General features: G+C 52.0%; 1 protein-coding gene across 1 annotated transcript in view; it reads left to right on the top strand.

Annotated features, from left to right (window-relative positions):
• The window catches only part of CACNA1I (calcium voltage-gated channel subunit alpha1 I), a 112,834-nt gene that overhangs the window by 26,416 nt on the left and 68,771 nt on the right, over positions 1 to 17,647 (top strand). Inside the window, exons 3-4 of the mRNA XM_072742410.1 lie at positions 5,501 to 5,612; positions 7,526 to 7,659. Of these exons, the coding sequence (XP_072598511.1) occupies positions 5,501 to 5,612; positions 7,526 to 7,659 (246 nt within the window). The remainder of the gene's footprint in view (positions 1 to 5,500; positions 5,613 to 7,525; positions 7,660 to 17,647) is intronic.

Raw genomic sequence — 17,647 nt, 5'->3', positions numbered from 1 at the left:
CTGAGCCTCCAGTCCTATCTTGGGACTCACTGAGGACCAGTAGGGGTTGGACCCCCACACAGGGCCTGGGTCACCCTCCCTGCCTCTCTGGTCCAGGAGGGCACAGCTGCCAGCCCTTTCCTCCTCTTGATTTATTCAGACAACTGAGGTGCACCCTGGGAGACGGATCAGATTTCAGATTTGACAAAAATAAAAACAAATGTGGCTGCCTCAGCCAAACCCAGCACTCCTGCACACACACCCCTACCCCCCAGAGCCCTCCGAATTACAGAAACTGTGACTGTCATCTGGGCCTACAGGATGGAGGGTGGTGGTCACCATGGTAACCATGCTGGCCTCTGGCTCCTGGAGAGGAGGCTGCCCCAAGGGGCCTGCTGGGGCGTCAGGCACTGTCCCTCCACCCGGTCACTCTTCTCTCTGGAAGTGGCAGGTTTGAGGAGGCCCTCGGCCTGGTGGCTTCCCCAGTGACCCTGTCCCTCCAGTTTTCAAGACAGCAGCTGGGATGTGGGATGGAGTTACAACTCTGGTTCAGCTTGACTTCTTACTGACTGAGGGCCTTGAGACCAGCACCCTCCCCTTGATGGCTTTCCTTCCCTTCCCAGGGCCCAGTGTCGGAATGTTGTCCTTCCTGACTTCATGGCCGGCTGTAACCCAGGCCCAATTGGGAGGAGACAATGTGGGTGAGAAGGAAAAAGCAAATATTCCAGTGAGCACATGCCAGCGGAGGGCCTCTGGTGTTCCAGGCCCTGTGCCTGGGGTGGTGGAGCACGTGGCTGGGAACATGGGCTTGGGAGGCAGCAGGGGGCTGATTCAAATCCTGCTGCTGTCACATAACAGCTGTGTGACCTCGATGGCTGGGGCTGGAGCCCGTGCAGCCAAGTACCCCATGCTTCAGTGTCCTTATCTGTAAGATGGTGAGAACAACAGTACCTGCCAGTTTTAGGGAACTTTGCTATAGTTCTGGGGCAGCCCTACATTGCCAGGCCTGAACTGCTTGATTGTTTTTACAAAGGTTATTTCAGGGCACCTGGGTGGGTCAATGGTTGACCATCTGCCTTCAGCTCAGGTCGTGATCCTGGGGTCCTGAGATCGAGTCCCCCATCAGGCTCCCCACAAGGAGCCTGCTTCTCTATATATATCTCTGCCTCTCTCTGTGTGTCTCTCATGAATAAATAAATAAATAAAATGTTAAAAAAATTTTTTTTCTAAGTAAAAAGGCTTTTAGTGAAGATGCAGACATGGGTCCGAAAGGCTGTGTGATAGCATCCCTTCTTCTCTACTCGAGGTAATACTAGGTAGTCAGCAGGTAAAGCGAGCAGGGGGCTTCAGTCCTCTGCTGGTGAGGTGGCTTTTTGCCCCCCCAAAGCCAAAGAACGGGAGACCCTGGACCCAGTTACATGACCGGCTGTCAAAGAGAGGGCTTTCCCTGCTGCACACCACCGACGGACCCTGGTCTCGAGTCGACAGCCCCACAGGCTCTGTGTTCTGCGGCTCTGGGCTCCCTGCCCTGTGTGCTTGCTGGAGGGTTTCAATGAGATTGTATGTGCCGTTTGGTTGGAAAGCTCCTTGGCAAACAGACATTCAGGAGCACTTGAGAAATGTTTGCCAGTGTTACCATTGTCACTGCAGCTTACTCGGGGCCCGGCACACAGCAGACACTCAGTATGTGCTCATGAATTTGCTGCTGGGCTGTGAGGTCCCAGTTCTGAGGACCGTGGGAGGCCCCGCCAGCAGAGCAGGGGAAGCAGGGTGGGGGCCGGCTGTAGGTGGGGCCGAGTCTCCACAGGGGCCGGGGGTGGGCTGATGGGATGGTGGTGGGGGGCTCTTCTTTCTCCCCCAGCTGAGTGTGTGTCTGGGAAAGTTTTGTCTGCCAAGGAGGCTCTCTTGGGTCACCACTGATCTCTATCCCCATTCCTGTCCTCAGAGATACCTCAGAGACTGCCCATCTTGGGTCTAATCAGGTGCTACACATGCAGAGCCTGGACCTTTGGGGAAAATGAGTGTTTTTGTTTTTAAGATTTTAAATTATTTGAGAGAGAGCGAGAGAGAAAGAGAGCAGGGGGAGAGGGAGAAGCAGCCTCCCCTCTGGACGCAGGGCTCCATCCCAGGACGCTGGGATCATGACCTGAGCTGAAGGCAGATGCTTAACCGGCTGAGTCACCCAGGTGGCCCGAAACACGGGGTTTTGGTGTTTGTCTGAAATCCAGCCATGGCTCAGGGACCCCGTGGGTGGGGAGTCTCTTGTCAGAGGGTCCCTTCTGTCCCAGGCTGGCTGTGTGGCAAGGATGACTCTGTCCCTGTTTCCCATCTGTGCAGTGGGGGATTGGATAAGTTGCTCCGGGGGACCTCGGTGGGATTTCTCTGTGTCAGAGATCACTCTGACAGGAGTGAGGGTCTGGGCAATGAAGCAGGCAAGATGACAGGGTCCCCACGGCAGTCTCAGGTGCCAGGCAGGTGGCTTTGAGCCACCTTCTGTGAAAGGCAGTGGGAACCACTGAAGACTCTTTGCCTTTGTCAAGCCAGCACTCAAATCTCTGCCTGCCCCATTACCTAGAAATCCTTACCATCCCCTTGGGGCTCCGTCCTCCCTCAAACTGTCCCAGAACCCTGGAGTTACGCCTGACTGTGCTCTCAGAGTTCCTCACTGCTTATGACTAATGGTGGAAGCATTAGGCCTTGGGCCAGGCATGGGCTCGCACAGCCTGGAGACCTTGACTCCCTCTGACGATCTCCTTCCCCACGTTGCGTGTCTGGTTCAGCTTCAAGGAGGGCTGGTGCCTTTGATCCCTGAGCCAGTGGGGAGCATGTCAGGAGCTGTGGGCAGCAATGCCAGCTCTGGCCTGACTTCTGAGCCTCACGGGCTCCTCCTGGAAAGGGCCCAGGCTCTGCCATCTGGGATTTCCCTGAGTGCCTCGGGGCAGGGCTGAGACTGTCCACCTCTGAATGTCTGAAGCTGAGCGATCTAAAGGTGAAAGCCACTCCATCTGCCTCCTTGAGCGACTCAATGCAGCCAGTGACATCAGAAGCACCACCACACAGTGGCTCTGGGTACCACTGAGTCAGGTCTTTTGGGTTGCTTAACTGGCTGTGTGACCTTGGGGAAGTCACTCCAGCTCTCCAGGCCTGTTTCCGCATCTGTCCCCAGTGAGCTGTGTTGAGAGCCAGGGCTGTGTCCCCAGGGACTTGGCACACAGTAGTCATGGCTCCTGCCAAGTTCATTACTGTGGTAGCTAGACCAAGTGGATAGGGAGCCCTTCCAGAGAGGAGGCTGAGCCACCACCTTGTGAATGGGGAAAGGTGCTTCAAGGGAAGTTTCAAGAAGGGACAAATGAACTGAGCTGTGGAGGATGAGTTGGAGTTTGCCTGGTAGAGACAGCAGAAGGAAGTGCATGCAGCGGGTATGCTTGGGGCCAGCAAGAAATTCAGTGCATGCTGAGGCCGATGGGTGGGAGATAAGGCCAGAAGAATTCAATGAATTCAGAGAGTGTAGGCAGCCTTGGATGTCAGGCTAAGGAGGGTGATGGAGCCAAGGAAGGTTTCTGAACAGGAGAAAAGCCTCAGCAGAGCTGCGCTTCCGGCAGATTAATCTGGTGGTGGCCAAATGGCTGGAGGTGGGGGGCAAGCAGAGCAGGCTCTGGTTTTGTATCTCAGCTCTGTCCTTTTCCAGCTGGTGACCTTGGGCAAATCATGTTCCTCTTTGTGTCTCAGTCTCCTCATTGCTCAGTGGGCTCTGAGAATTAACTGAGGTGATGCTTGCAAAGTGCTTGGATAGTACTGGGCACACAGCACTTGTCTGGTGATTGTGGGGGCAGAGACCAGTGCCAGAGCCTGGGGGTGCTGTGCAGAGTCCAGGTGAGAGACACTAGGGATGGTCGGAGGCCCCAGGGGAGGGGGAGGAGGTCACAGGCAGAGACAGGCCATGCATCACAGAGGAGAGCACTGGCTTTGGAGTCCAGCAGGCCTGCTGTGGATCTCAGCTCTGGTACTTCCCAGCTGTGTGACTTGGGTGAGGCCCCTAGTTTCTCTGAGCCTCATTTTCCTCATCTGTACAATGGGCCTGCTGGCCTCCATTACTCAGGGAAGGAAGAAGTGGGGGTTCTGGGCTCCTGGGAGATGGCTGCTTGAGTGCCCTTTGAATTTCATGTGGGCAGAGAGGGCAGAGGGAGCAGAGGAGGCTGCTGGGAGGAGAGAAGTGTGGCAGGCAAGGGGAAAGGCGAGTGGGGGGGGGGGGAGTTCACTGGTAATTAGAACGTTTGAACTTCAAAAAAGTTAATTAATGACGAAGCTGCTGCTTGGAGCAGTGCTCAGGCTAGAAGGGGGCCCTGGCAGGGACTGCAGGTAATTACAGGCTGTGGCGGGAGAGTGGTGGCGGGGTAGGAGGGATAGGAAGGAGCAGGGCTGGGCGAGGAGGGTCTGAAGGAGAGGGAGGAAGGAAGGCAGCATCCCAAGGTGAGCAAGGGGACCAGGGATGGGAGGGAGGCCATGGCCAGGAAAGCCAGGTCCGTCTCCCATCTGGCGAGAAGAGGTGTTCACCCCCACTGGGTAGGGTCTGGCTAGCGTGGCTGCGTCCCAGCTTAGCGCAAGGGGCCAGGGTTTACCATTGGAGACACTCAGGCATCACTGGATGTCAGAATGGGCAGGCCCATAGAGCTTTACTGATTCCTGCAGCAGACCGAGCTCCTACGAGATGCCCATCACTGTTAGAGGTGTGAATGCAGAAGCCCTGTCCCCTTAGAAAGAAGGTTCTAGCTGTGGATAAAGGCAATGAGCATGCCAACAAGGCTTGAGGACATGAAAGTGCCTCAGAGGCCCTCCTTGCCTACAGCTGGTGGCTGCAGCAGACTTTCTACCTGGGCAGGCCTGTGGAGGCTGGATCACATCCCTCTTGTTGCAGAGGCTGGGGAGGGCCTAGGCTCAGATAGTCTGCAACCCGGTGATGAGTTCTAACCCCTGTCATGGGAGAGGAGGGAAGGACAGGGGTGTCCAGCGCACTTCAGCCACACCAGATGGACCCTCTGCAGGCTCCAGCTCCAGGCCCGGGGCAGATATGGAGGGGCAGAGGTCAGGGGATGGGAGAGGTGGTCAGAGAAGCGAGGCAATGACAGTCAGAGGGAGGTGGTCCGAGGTGGACAGGAAGGGATGATCCAGAGATGGCCTGCCAGCTGGGCCTCTGTGGGCTTCTCCCTTCCTGGCACTGAAGAAAACACTCAGGCCGGGCAAGGAAATGGGGAGGAGTTCTCCCAAGCAGTGGCTTGTAGGGTTTGGGTTCTCTGGTGGGTTTGGCACCTACAGCCATGTCTATTGTGAGGTGGGTGGTAGGCTAGCTTTTGGTCTCCAAGGTCTTTGAAAACTTGGGCATTGGCCCACTCAGTGGGGCGTCTGGAGGGGAATGGGGTGTATGCCTGTGTCTGTGGAGGGTGGGGTGTTCTTATTCCAGCTGCATTCATCTCTCCCATGGCTACAGTCTTCCTGACTGTTTTGTCCTTGACTCTGTGTGTACATGGTTTGAATGTGTCAGCATGCTGGTGATCCTGCTGAACTGCGTGACACTTGGCATGTACCAGCCCTGCGACGACATGGACTGCCTCTCCGACCGCTGCAAGATCCTGCAGGTGAGGCGGCCAGCCCGGCCTGGCTTATAGGCCCCGCCCACCAGCCCCGCCCCCACACGCCCCGCCCACCAGCACGCCCCGCCCATCCGCCCAGCCTTCGCTGCTCATGCCCGCCGCTTGGCCTGTCCTGGTTCCACTGGCTATCCTCTTCATCAGTCCTAGCTGGTCTTCCCCATTCGCTCCCCGCCCTCGCTCCCCGCCCCTGCCCCCCGCGCCCCCCGCTTTTTTTTTTTTTTTTTTTAAGATTTTGTTTATTTATTCATGAGAGGCACAGAGAAAGAGAGAGAGAGAGAGAGAGAGAGAGAGGCAGAGGCACAGGCAGAGGGAGAAGCAGGCCCCATGCAGGGAGCCCGATGCCGGACTCTATCCTGGGTCTCCAGGATCACACCCTGGGCTGAAGGCAGCGCTAACCCGCTGAGCCAGCCGGGCTGCCCCCCATTCTCTTTCTTGATCCTCTCCCCCCTCCATCCTCTCTGTATTTTGGAGCCTCTGTCCTGGTCTAGGCCCCGTTTTTCCCTCACCAATTGCCTCCCCAAACCTTCTGCTCTCCCCAGCCCCAGACTAACCATACTGCCCCATGTCAGCAGACTGTAAGTGACCCTGACACTCATCTGCCCAAAGCCTGCCCTTAGCTCCGGGTGCTCCTGGAATAAAGGCCAAGCTTGCTGACTTACTCTCAGTTCCCATCAGGAGCTGGCCTCCTGTATCTCTCCTGTTTTCATCTTGGAGGTCCAGATGGGGGCCTAACCTTGGGTACCTGCCATGACCCCATGCAGCACTTGTCTACCTGTAGTGCAGGCTGCTAGGGTTATACCCATTTCACAGATGTCTATAAACATCATGTCATGTCCTCTCCCTGGGAAAGCCAGGGAGGAGTTGCCTTCTGCCTTCTGTATTTCCACAGGACTCAGCAGTTCTGAGCAGCCCCTGAGCAGCCCAGGGTCTCAGAATCCCCTGAGGCACTTGTTAAAGACCCAGACCTGGCCCATCTCAAACCTGTAGAATCAGAATCTCCGGGGTGGTGGGTCTTGGGTTCAGGAGGGTGAAAAGCTCCCCATCCAGCCTCAGGCCCCTGGGTGGAGTTAGCCTCAGTGGGTACCAGGCTGGCTTCCCATCCAGATGGTGGGTTCATCAAGGACTCCTTTCTATGTTGATGACACCCAGCTTCTGTCCCCAAACACAGGAAGTGGGTCTGTTTCTTGAACTAAATTGACTACAGCCCTCATTGATCCTGGAAAGAGGAATTCACCCAGGCCCTGTCCTCAGGAGCTATCTACTCGCCTGAGCCCATGCTTAGGGACACATTTGGGGCCTCCTTTCTGAACAGAGGAAGGCAGGGATGAAACCTGTGTGGTGAGGTTGCGGGGGGAGTATCAGGTCTGTTTTGAGAAAGATCCTTCCATGTGGGCTTTGGAATCAGATAGACCTGAATGTCAGTCCTGGTTCTGCCACTTACCTTCTGTGTGACCTGGGGCAAGTCACTTGACTTCTCTGAATCTGTTTCCTCACCTAAAATGGGGCTATCCAGGGGATTGTGGGGACAATTAGAAAAGAGAATGCAGGTCAAATATCTTGCCTAGTGCTTGGCACTTGTTATTAGTGAGAGCCCTTAGCCCTGCCCCCATCTGGGTCCCTTGTCAGTACGCCTGACTTTTGGGAACAAAAGCATGGGCTGTATGACCTTGGGCAGGTTCATTCTCTCTCTGGGCCTCTGTCTCCTCATTTGTGAAATGACTTCATTGGACCAGGATCTCAGAGGTTGTCTTCCTGACCAAGAGGAGACATTTCCAGGTCTTTCCCAGGCCATTTGTGTCCTTACCTGTGTCCCTATCTCACACTACAGCTCCAACCTGGTGGTCCTGTCCCCGAGCCTCATACTGTCCTTGCTTCTTGCCTTCTTCCTGCCCCTGCAGGTATTTGATGACTTCATCTTTGTCTTCTTTGCCATGGAGATGGTGCTCAAGATGGTGGCCCTGGGCATTTTTGGCAAGAAATGCTACCTTGGGGACACATGGAACCGACTGGATTTCTTCATCGTCATGGCAGGGTAGGTATTGTACACCTGACAGTGTACATCTGGTGCACACCAGACGTAATTTAAATAATCTGTGGGGCTTCTGGGTGATAATGATGAGGCTGCATTGCATAGGACCTCCCTGGGCCCCTGGGGTGGGAGGAATGATGGCCCTTTGCTAAATGACCCGGACAGACAGATACTCCTTCCTCCCTTCTCTGGTAAGACATGTGTCCTTCTGTGCTGTAGCTGATACTGGGCCTGTTTCACACTAACTGTATAACCTTGAGAAAGCTACTTAACCGAAGCCTCAGTTTCTTCATCTGTAAAATGGGGATAAGTATGACTTTGTCAAAACAAGCACCCAATCAATATTAGCTATCATTTTATTATCCTAGATTGCTCAGCAAGTCAGAGCTAGAGCACAGACTCAGGCACTCTGTGACTCCAAACTGGTTATTTCTTTCAAAACACAAGCTATGGCCAGAGAAGAGCCAAGTTACAACTTAGCCCATTTGGAGCATCTGGGGCCCTGCTTGGTGCCTTGTTCTTGCTTTTCTGGGTCAGACCGGGCTGGTGGCTATTCATGCATTCATCTAACAGCCAGGGGTTGAATGGGTTCCTACTAAGTGTCAGCTGTGTATTAGGTATGGGGGACGAAGGACAGCAAACACAGAGCAGGCTTTGTCTTTCCCAACTACTGCGTGGGGAGAGGCATCCAACAGCTGTGGAGGTGAAATGTGTGCCCCACACAGAGACAGGGACTCTGGGAAAAGCACTGTGGTTTTCTGAGAGCATCTCTGAGCCGGGGTGGTGGCTTGGAGGCTTGAGGATGTTCCCGAGGAGGTGACACACACAAGAGCTGAAGGACAAGCAGGTGCTAAGTGTGCCCACTAATGGGTCAATAGAGCAGAACTGACAACAGGGAGAGATGGAGGGAGAGAGGTAAAGGCTGGAGGCCTGCAGGTGCACGTGTCTGTGACAGGATGTGTCGTCATGTATGTGCGTGTGTCAGCATGCACGCATGTGTGCAAGATGCCACCGAGAAGGGGCAACGAGGGAGGACAGGCACATGGCCAAGATGGGGAGTCGGTACCACCAAGTATACACTGACCTCCGCAGGGATGTTCTAAAATGAAATGATTTGTCCACCAGTGTTTTTTTTTTTAAAAGATTTTATTTATTTTTTTAAAAAATATTTTATTTATTTATTTCTACCAGTGTTTTAAAAAGATGTTACACTTCCTCTGAGCACCCTTCCCTAAGAGCAGGGTTCAATTTCACAGCCACCCTGTCTGTTATGTAGAGCTTGCTGGAAGTTATGCTGGGTGCGTAGGGTGTCTTATGCACCGTGCCATTCCCTTTGTCAAAGCCCTTCATTCTCCTTCTCATTTTGGTTTGGCTGGAGGCCATCCTTAAGTCATTTTTTCTTTTTTTTTAGAGACAAGGTGTTTGGATAGTGTCATTTCCAGTCTTGCCCGTCCAAACCTGTGTTCCTTTGATCTCCTTGTGTGAAGGACAGTTTTTGTCTGCAGCGCTCTGGAGTCATAATTTCCCTCCTCAGGGCCCTGCATGTGGTCCCATTCAGATCCACAAGCTAGAATTACGGGTGAGTCCAGGATAGGGCCGATGACTCTTCTTGGCTTTTTCCCTGTCAGAGGCTTCTAGGGTTTTCTCCTTACCTTCAGAATTCAAACAGTTCACTAGGGCAAATCTAGGTATAGGATTGCTCCCTGTGGGGCCTTTCAGAACTGGTATTTTCCTTACAGTCAGAAAAAAAAAAGTCTTTTATTGCTTTTTTGGTGATTGCCCATTCTTCTCTGCTCCCTTTTGGTAGTCCCGTGAAGTGGATATTTCCCTCCTGTATCTATTCTCTGCATTTCACATCTTTTCCCTCAAACGTTTCATCTGTACTAACAGAGAATTCTTTGACTTGTTTTGTGAATCACCAAATGATGTCCTTTCCTCCAATTACTGCCCCTTCTGGAATCATTCGTCTCCTCTGCGTCTTTTTAATTCCCAAGATCGTTTGCTGTTCCTGGGTTTCTTATTTTTCAGAGCCGCTTGGACCCGTTCTTGTTTTATGGATGCAATATTCACTCGACCCTCCTTATGGATACTAAGTAGGCTTCTTCACAGTCCTTTCCCGACCTTGACATCAAAGTATAATTGCCAAAAAACAAAAACAAAAACAAAAACAAAAAACAAAGTATAATTGCCAAAGAGTTAAAAAAAAAAAATGACCCTCTCGCAAATCTTAAAAGGCACGTGATTTATTCACCTCATTAATGAGGACCCAGCAGGATGGTAATCAGGAGAATTAGGAAAATAGGCACTGGAGAGAAAATGTGGGGATGAGAGAGTTAGGTGGGAATCAAAGCTGGTTAACGACCCACAGGGTCATAAAATCATAACTTTGGGGGTTATTTCTGTTGCGTAGAAATCACTTACAAAACTCTGCAGGTTAACATGTGATTTCACAGCAGCTAGACCTTTAATTAACAGTAAACAGTGAATGAAACAAAGGTATATTTCCCTAGATAGTGAAATGATCCTTGGCTGGGTCTGTTAAGTAATGCTCCACACTGACATTGTGAGGAAACCTGCTCTCTGCCTTAATCTCACGTTTTTAGGAGAATTTTTCTTGACTCCTGGTTGGAGGTCAGCGTTTGTTTTGCTGGTTTCACTCACTGCCTCCTATGAGCACCTCCGCCTTGCCCTTTGGACTTGAAGAGTCTCTGCTGCTTACTGGATTCCCCTGTCTGCTCATATTTAGAAATTAAGACAATGGAGGGACGCCTGGGTGGCTCAGTGGTTGAGTGTCCACCTTCAGCTCAGGGTGTGATCCCGGGGTCCTGGGTTCGAGTCTCACATCGGGCTCCCTGCATGGAGCCTGCTTCTCCCTCTGCCTGTGTCTCTCCTCTCTCTCTCTGTGTGTCTCATGATAAATAAATAAAATCTTAAAAAAAAAAAAAGAAATTAAGACAATGAAGATTCAAGCTGAGCAGAGTAAGCAGTGAGTGGTGAGGTCTCTGGTATCTTCTATTGGTCCTTGGTGGGGTCCACCGGCCAGCATCCCCCTGGGGGTGAGGAAGGGCCGTGCGCATGTGCAGCCACAAAGGGCCCCTGTGCCTGGTTTAATGCTCGGTTATCACCATTTTGAAATTTTAATAGGGGATCCCTGGGTGGCTTAGTGGTTTGGCGCCTGCCTTTGGCCCAGGGCATGATCCTGGAGTCCCAGCATCGAGTCCCGCGTCGGGCTCCCGGCGTGGAGCCTGCTTCTCCCTCCTCCTGTGTCTCTGCCTCTCTCTCTCTCTATGTCTATTATAAATAAATAAATAAATCTTATATAAAAAAAAGAAATTCTTAATAAATTTTGAGGGAAGGCCGTGCATTTACATTTAGCACTGAGACCCACAAATGATGTAGCTGATTGTGGGGGCGAGTTCAATGGAGATTTTTTTGCTGGAGGGACTCAGACCTGTCTTATTCTCAAGGTCCTCCCTGTCCTTTCTGCCTAGGGATGTGTGGGTGTGGAGGGCAGGATGGAAAGCCACAACCCGAGGCGCCAGAGCCCAGCCCCCCAGTCCCAGCCCTGCTTGGTGCTATAAATGTTCTGTTTCCCGAGTAACGGGCCTGACATCCCAAGGACGATTTCTTCCTTTCTGCTCCTCCCCTTCCCCAAATTACTGGCTCCTTTTTCAAGCTGTGGAGGAGACAATCTCCACACTGAAAGGTTCCTTCGAGGTCAGAGCCTTCATCTCCACATCCAGCCAGCTCCTGCTTGCATGCTGCCGCTGTGGGGAACTTACATGGCAGCTGATCCCAAAGGAGGACTGCCTGATGTGCTAGAAAATTCTTTCTTTCACTGAGCTGAATTTGTCTTCCCACAGCGCCCATCTGATAGGAATATTCATTCACTTATTCATTTACAAAATCAGCATTTATTGAGCACCTACTACATGCCACGCCTTGTGCTGGATGGCGGCGGCGGTGGGGGGCAGGTTTGAACAAGACAGATGCCATTGAGATCTCACAGCTTAGAAAACATATAAAACAGAGGATACAATTCTCAGTAAATTCTAAATTGGGATCAGTGTAGTCTTGAAGTCTCCACACTTCGAGGAAGTGTAGAGGACCGTGGGGTTGTGGGACAGGGACCTGATTTACACAGGGGGTTGGTGGTGTAAAGTAGAGAGACCTGGGCAGTGAGTAAGGGCTGAACAGGAGAGGATGGGGGTAGGGTGTCTCCGGTAGAAGGGACAGCACGTGGAGGGCCTCAGGGGGGGTTTGGAGAAGGGGCATGAGGGGGATGTTAGAGCCTAGAGATCCCAGGGGTGGCCAGATGCTGAAAGATGAGGATGGAGGGGGGTGGTGCCTGACTGCAGAGGGGGCTCAGAGCCTGAGGTGTGGGCATCTCTGACAGATTCATGACAGTCCCTCACATTTTCTTTTTAAGTTTTTATTTATTTATTTGAGAGAGAGAGAGTGCACACACATGAGTGAGAGGCTGGGGAGGGGCAGAGGGAAAAGCAGACTCCCCAGTGAGCAAGGAGGCCGATGCGGGGCTCCATCCCAGGACCCTGGGATCATGACCTGAGCCGAAGGCAGATGCTTAACCTACAGGGCCACCCAGACGCCCTTATTCCCTTATTCACTTGAGATGTCCCCAACACTCACCACCATTTGTCAAAGGGTCGGTGAGGCAGCCTCACCTTATGGACTCACTTTAGGTTGCCGTGGTCCTGGGTGGGGGTACCACCCACTGATGTGATGACTCACGGGGCAGAGAGAATGGGCTATCCGTATCCCAGTGCCACGTGGTGACCTGTTGAGTGGCTGTGCTCCCTGCTACCCCCTGGTTGTGTTCACTTTCCAGGCCCCATCTCTCCCACCCTGAAACTAAACACAGTTGACCTTTTTTTTTTTTAATTTATAACCCAAGTATCAAACTGCATTTTTTGTTCTTAATTTTATCTTACAGCAATCTCTTGGAGTCCTGCTTCAGTCACTCGTTATATTTACTTCCTGTGCTTGGTCAACTCAGGATGGCGAGTCCTGTGGCACTCCACTAGAGACTCCCTTCCAGTGTGAGACAGACCTTCAGCAATCATTGGGTTATAGTTGAACCCGCCTCACCCTCTTATTTAAACTACACTTTTCTGCTTTTGTCCATTAGGAGGTCATGAAATATTCAATGGTGTTATTGTTGAACTTGAGATATTTTTTATTTATGTATCTCCCTTGGTGCATTATGCTGGTAACTTACCTCCTCCCCTAACCAAAGACATGAATGGCCATTGCCGTCTGTGGGGAGGGGACTGGGCACTTCTGTTAAAAGCTTCCCCAAGAATTCCGGTGATGATTCTCTTAGGTGAAGCAGAGCTGGAGGATCCTTGGGGAACTGTGGGGACTTCTCCAGAATGAGGCCAAGCCAGAGTCTTGCCAAGGGCATGGCTGGTGTGGGCTCTGCCTAGGTGCTGCCTTGAGTCAGAAAGCCCTTGAAAGCTCCCAGCCGTGATGCCATCCCGGGGGGCAGGGGGGCTCTGTGTAGGAAAGTGGAGCAGCTAAGGGATGAGCCTGAGCAGACCAGGAATGGGCCACCAATCTCTCCACTCCTCAAACACATGCACCTCCTTGCACCCCTTCTCAGTGCTCCTCAAAATTTAAGGAGGAACAGGATCTCTGGGGCACACATTAAAATGCAGGTTCCTGGGCCTCACCTCAAGGATCCAGACCCAGGGCATACTGAGGACCTAGGACTTTGCATTTTAACGAAATGCCCAGGTGGCCCTGAATCAGATGCTCTCATTCATTTGACCCTTGAGATGCCCTTGACTGGGAGCACTTCAAGCGGAGATGATGAATCCTGGTTCTGGGAACCCCAGGTAGGGCAAGAAGCACGAGGAGGGCCCCCTCTCTGATCTGGGGCCAGGATCTGAGTTAATTCTCATAACAGGTAGACGTACTTTGTCATTAAAAATATTAACACGAGTAGCATTGATGTCAGTAATTCAGCTCCTCAGCCAAGGATCGAGAAGGAGAGGCTGGTGAGAGTCCATCAGACCCTGGGAACGTCTTCTTCCTAGTGAGCGCGTGCGCACAGGGAACAGCTTCCCCACCCCGACTTTTACAGGCTCTTGAGAAACAAAATGTCAATAAGAATTGTTCCTCAACCCGGGACTAGAGCTTTCTAAAAGGAACTCCTCTGCAGGCGCTTGCTGGGAGTACCTTTTGTCCGAAGTGCCTGTCAGTGGTTCTTTAGAAAGCAAAGGGAATTGAATCTTCCCAGGCTCCATCCAGGGAGGTGATAAAAAGTAAGAGCATCTACTGTTTGCTGAGTATTCACGGTGGGCCCAAGCTGTGCATTATCTGGTTTAATCTTCAGACTGGCTCTGTGAGGGATGGACCTTGGTCGTTTCCATTTCACAGATGAGGCACAGTAATGGGAAGAGAGCTGCCCAGGGTCACCAGCTGGTAGGGGGAAGGGCCAGGAGGGGAACCCAGGGAGCTTGGCTCCAGAGGCTGCGATTAAGTCCGGTTCTGTGAAACTTGCTGGGATGCATTCGGCTGCAGGTAACTGGAAACACAACGAGTGGCGGCTCAAGCAAATCCTGGGGTGTTTTTTTCAACTAACATGAAGTTTATCGGTGGATGCAGGTGATGGCTCTGTGACCTGGGGGCTAATGTCTGTGATTTTCCAGGCCTTTCTTTCATGGTCACAAAGTAGTTGCTGAAGCTGTTGGCCTCGTGTCTGCATCAAAAGAGGGAAGGATGAAGGAAAACAAGGCTATGCCGTTCACGCCTGTCCACTTGGGTCAGGAAGACATTTTCTTATCTAGATCCTTCCTCTGTGCTAGCACACTTGGCCAGAATTGGGTCTTATGGCCATCTTTAGCTGCAGGGGAAGCTAGGAAAATAGAAAAACATCATTGAATTTGGTCCAGTCAACCAAGAATTGTTCCCTGGGGCCAGGCAGGATTGGAAGAAGAGGGAGTGCACCTTATGTGGGCAACTCTCAGAGTGTGCCACATTCCTCTCCTAGCGCTTGAGTTTGTCTGCCCTTGGCCAAAGCTGTGGCCCTACCACGTTAACAAGCCTAGTTGGAGCCTCCAGAGCTCTGCCTGGGCTGACTGGTGTGATGTGTTGAGAAGTCTAAAGTCAAACCCAACCCATGCAGGCTGTGCAGAGGCTTGTCCCTGCTCACAGACCGAGCTGCGGTCATGGGTGTCAGTGTGTCATCACTGTGGCTGTTTCCAGAGCCTTTAGAGCTGGCCTCCCTCTGCCATGACTCTATGTGCATCATCTGTGAGTCAGGGAAGCACTCCAGGTGTCAGCAAGCCAGGGCACCCTCCTGGTCTTCACGTCTTTATATCCTGATTTATCCTGGGCTCTACACGTCTGTCTGCTCCAAGCACTGGGTGCTCTGAGGGCAGGGCTGAGGCTGACTCATCATCCCGGAGTCCCTAGAGCTTGGCTCTGGGCCAGCAAGGAGGGGGTGGCTCCGTGACATGTTTGTTTGGAATCTGTTGCCCAGGCACTGTGGAACTGGGGGAGGGGGTATCTGGGGCCATTTTCTTTCTTTCTTGAAATCTTTCTTTCTTCATTTTTTAAAAATATTTTATTTATTCATGAGAGAGAGAGAGAGAGAGAGAGAAACAGGCAGAGGGAGAAGCAGGCTCCAGGCAGGGAGCCCGCGTGGGACTCGATCCCAGGACTCCAAGATCACACCCTGGGCCGAAGGCAGGTGCCAAACTGCTGAGCCACCCAGGGATTCCCATCTTTTTTTTTTTTTTTTTTTTTTTGTAAGATTTTTAATTTATTCATTTGAGAGAGAGAGTGCATGAGAGCACGAGCAGAGGGGAGCATCAGAGGCAGAGGGAGAAGCAGACTCCCCACTGATCAGGGAGCCCGGCTTGGGGCTCAGTTCCAGGACCCAGGGATCATGACCTGAGCCAAAAAGGCAGACACTTAACCAACTGAGCCACCCAGGCATGGGGCCACTTTCTTTAAGTTCAACTGGCGCTGGGTGGGTGTGGACCTGGGAAGATTCCAGGGGGAACCTTGGGGTGGATGGTTTTCTCATCTGCTTGTGGAGTAGAGTGGATCAGAGGGATGGTAACCACTCAGGTTCGTTTCCATGGAAACAGGATGCTACAGGCTATGAGGGCTGAGGGGTAAGTCACCAGAGAGACTCAGGCCACAGGCTGACAAGCCAGACCCCAGCCAGGTATGAATCAGGAATGCCTCTCTCGGTTTCACGGGACTGGAACCCACCGATCCTGGTTTAGGGGAGCTTATCCGCATCTGTCGTGGTACTACTACTCTGGTGTGACCATGCTAAATTTCACGGAGCAGACATCATGAGGCATATTTGGGACCTATACTTAAAAATGATGCATTATTGTTTATCTGAAGTTCAAACTTCACTGGGGATCCTGTATTTGTGTGGCAACCCTACCCAGAGATAAAGTCACTGGAGTATTGTCACCTGAGTGGAGCCTTGTCTAGAGGAGATCGGGGATCGCCTGCTGCTGCGGTGCCCAGAGCTTCCCTGTATCCCACCTGCTTGGGGTCCTTGGACTTTGTGGCATCATATCTTTCCTTGATTCTGAACTTGGCCAGAGTTAGTTTCACAGCATCAGTTTCTTTGGGCTTAAGAACCCTGTTCTAAAAAAAAAAAAAAAAAAAAAAAGAACCCTGTTCTTCTGGTTTCATAGGATTTGTGTGAGGATGTAGGGGCAAAAGTGACCCATAAATCAGAAGGTGCTGGTCAAGGTCACGGGTTAATGTTACTGCTCTCTAATTCCCACTTTCTATTATTTCCTCCTTCTCACTCTCCCTGGACTGAACACCTACTATGTGCTAAGTGTCGGGGTAACGGTGTAGGCTGGTGGTCTAGTTATCCACCAGAGCAAGCCTGAATCATCACAGAGCTGCCTCCTGACAGATGATCTGCCATTTCCAGCATCTCAGCTTCCTTCCATTAGCTAAATCTTAAATTACATTTTAAGAAAGCCCCCGTAGGCCCCTTGCAAAGATCGAGGAAACACCCTATTTTTATCAGCCACACATAGAAATCATCTGGGAAGGGTATTTCCTGGAAAGATATAATATCTCAGTCATTTTATGTTGCTTCTTGTCAGCTACAAGTTTTTTTTTTTTTTTTTTTTTGATCGTGTGTCCCTCAAGTTCTGTGTTTGACAAGCTGGTGTGGAGAGCCTGCCTCTAAGCCAGACCCTGGGCTGGACTCTGGAGACCCAGCTGGGACTCTGAGCCAGCCCCTGCCCCGAGGAGCCGGGACACAACAGAACATACCTCAAGCCAGAGGTGCCCTCGTAGAGGACAGTGGGACCCAAGGCAGGCGAGCTCAGTTCCGGAGTAGGATCTGGAAAGCACAGAGAGGCACGCCAGGTAGAAGGGCCGGCAGTTGCAAAGGCAGACAGTCTGGAAGAAGCACGGGGCATATGGGAACATGAGATGTTCGGGTGTTCTTGGGGGGCAGGGCCCGTGGCAGGCAGCGCTGGGGTCATATCAGAGGTTCCAGAAGCCCTTCCTGCCTGGGCTTTCTCAGGCACGAGATGGGACTCAGGGAGGGCTTGAGGCAGGCACGTGTGATTTGTGGGCAAGTGTGAGCTGAGGTTGGGAATGAGGCTGTGCCAGAGGAACTGCTGGCGCTTCTTTGGCTCCTACTTGGGCCAGGCTCTGTTCTTTTATTTATTTTTTAAAGATTTATTTATTTATTAGAGAGAGCGAGCAAGAGAGAGAATGCGTGTAAGCAGTAGGAGATGCAGTGGGGATGGACAAAACCTCAAATAGACTCCTTGGCTGAGTGCCGAGCCTGACTCGGGGCTCAGGGCTTGATCTTACAACCCTGAGATTATGACTTGAGCCAAAATCAAGAGCAAGATGCTTAGCCGACTGAGCCACCCAGGCGCTTGGGGGTCAGGCCCGGTTCTAAGCCCTTATTCCATATAGGAACACATTTCATTCTCCCCATATTCTGGGGAGGTCAGTTCAG

Source organism: Vulpes vulpes, chromosome 16 (assembly GCF_048418805.1).
Source record: "Vulpes vulpes isolate BD-2025 chromosome 16, VulVul3, whole genome shotgun sequence".
Classification (NCBI taxonomy): domain Eukaryota; kingdom Metazoa; phylum Chordata; class Mammalia; order Carnivora; family Canidae; genus Vulpes; species Vulpes vulpes.
This window is presented reverse-complemented; position numbering and strand designations above follow the sequence as displayed.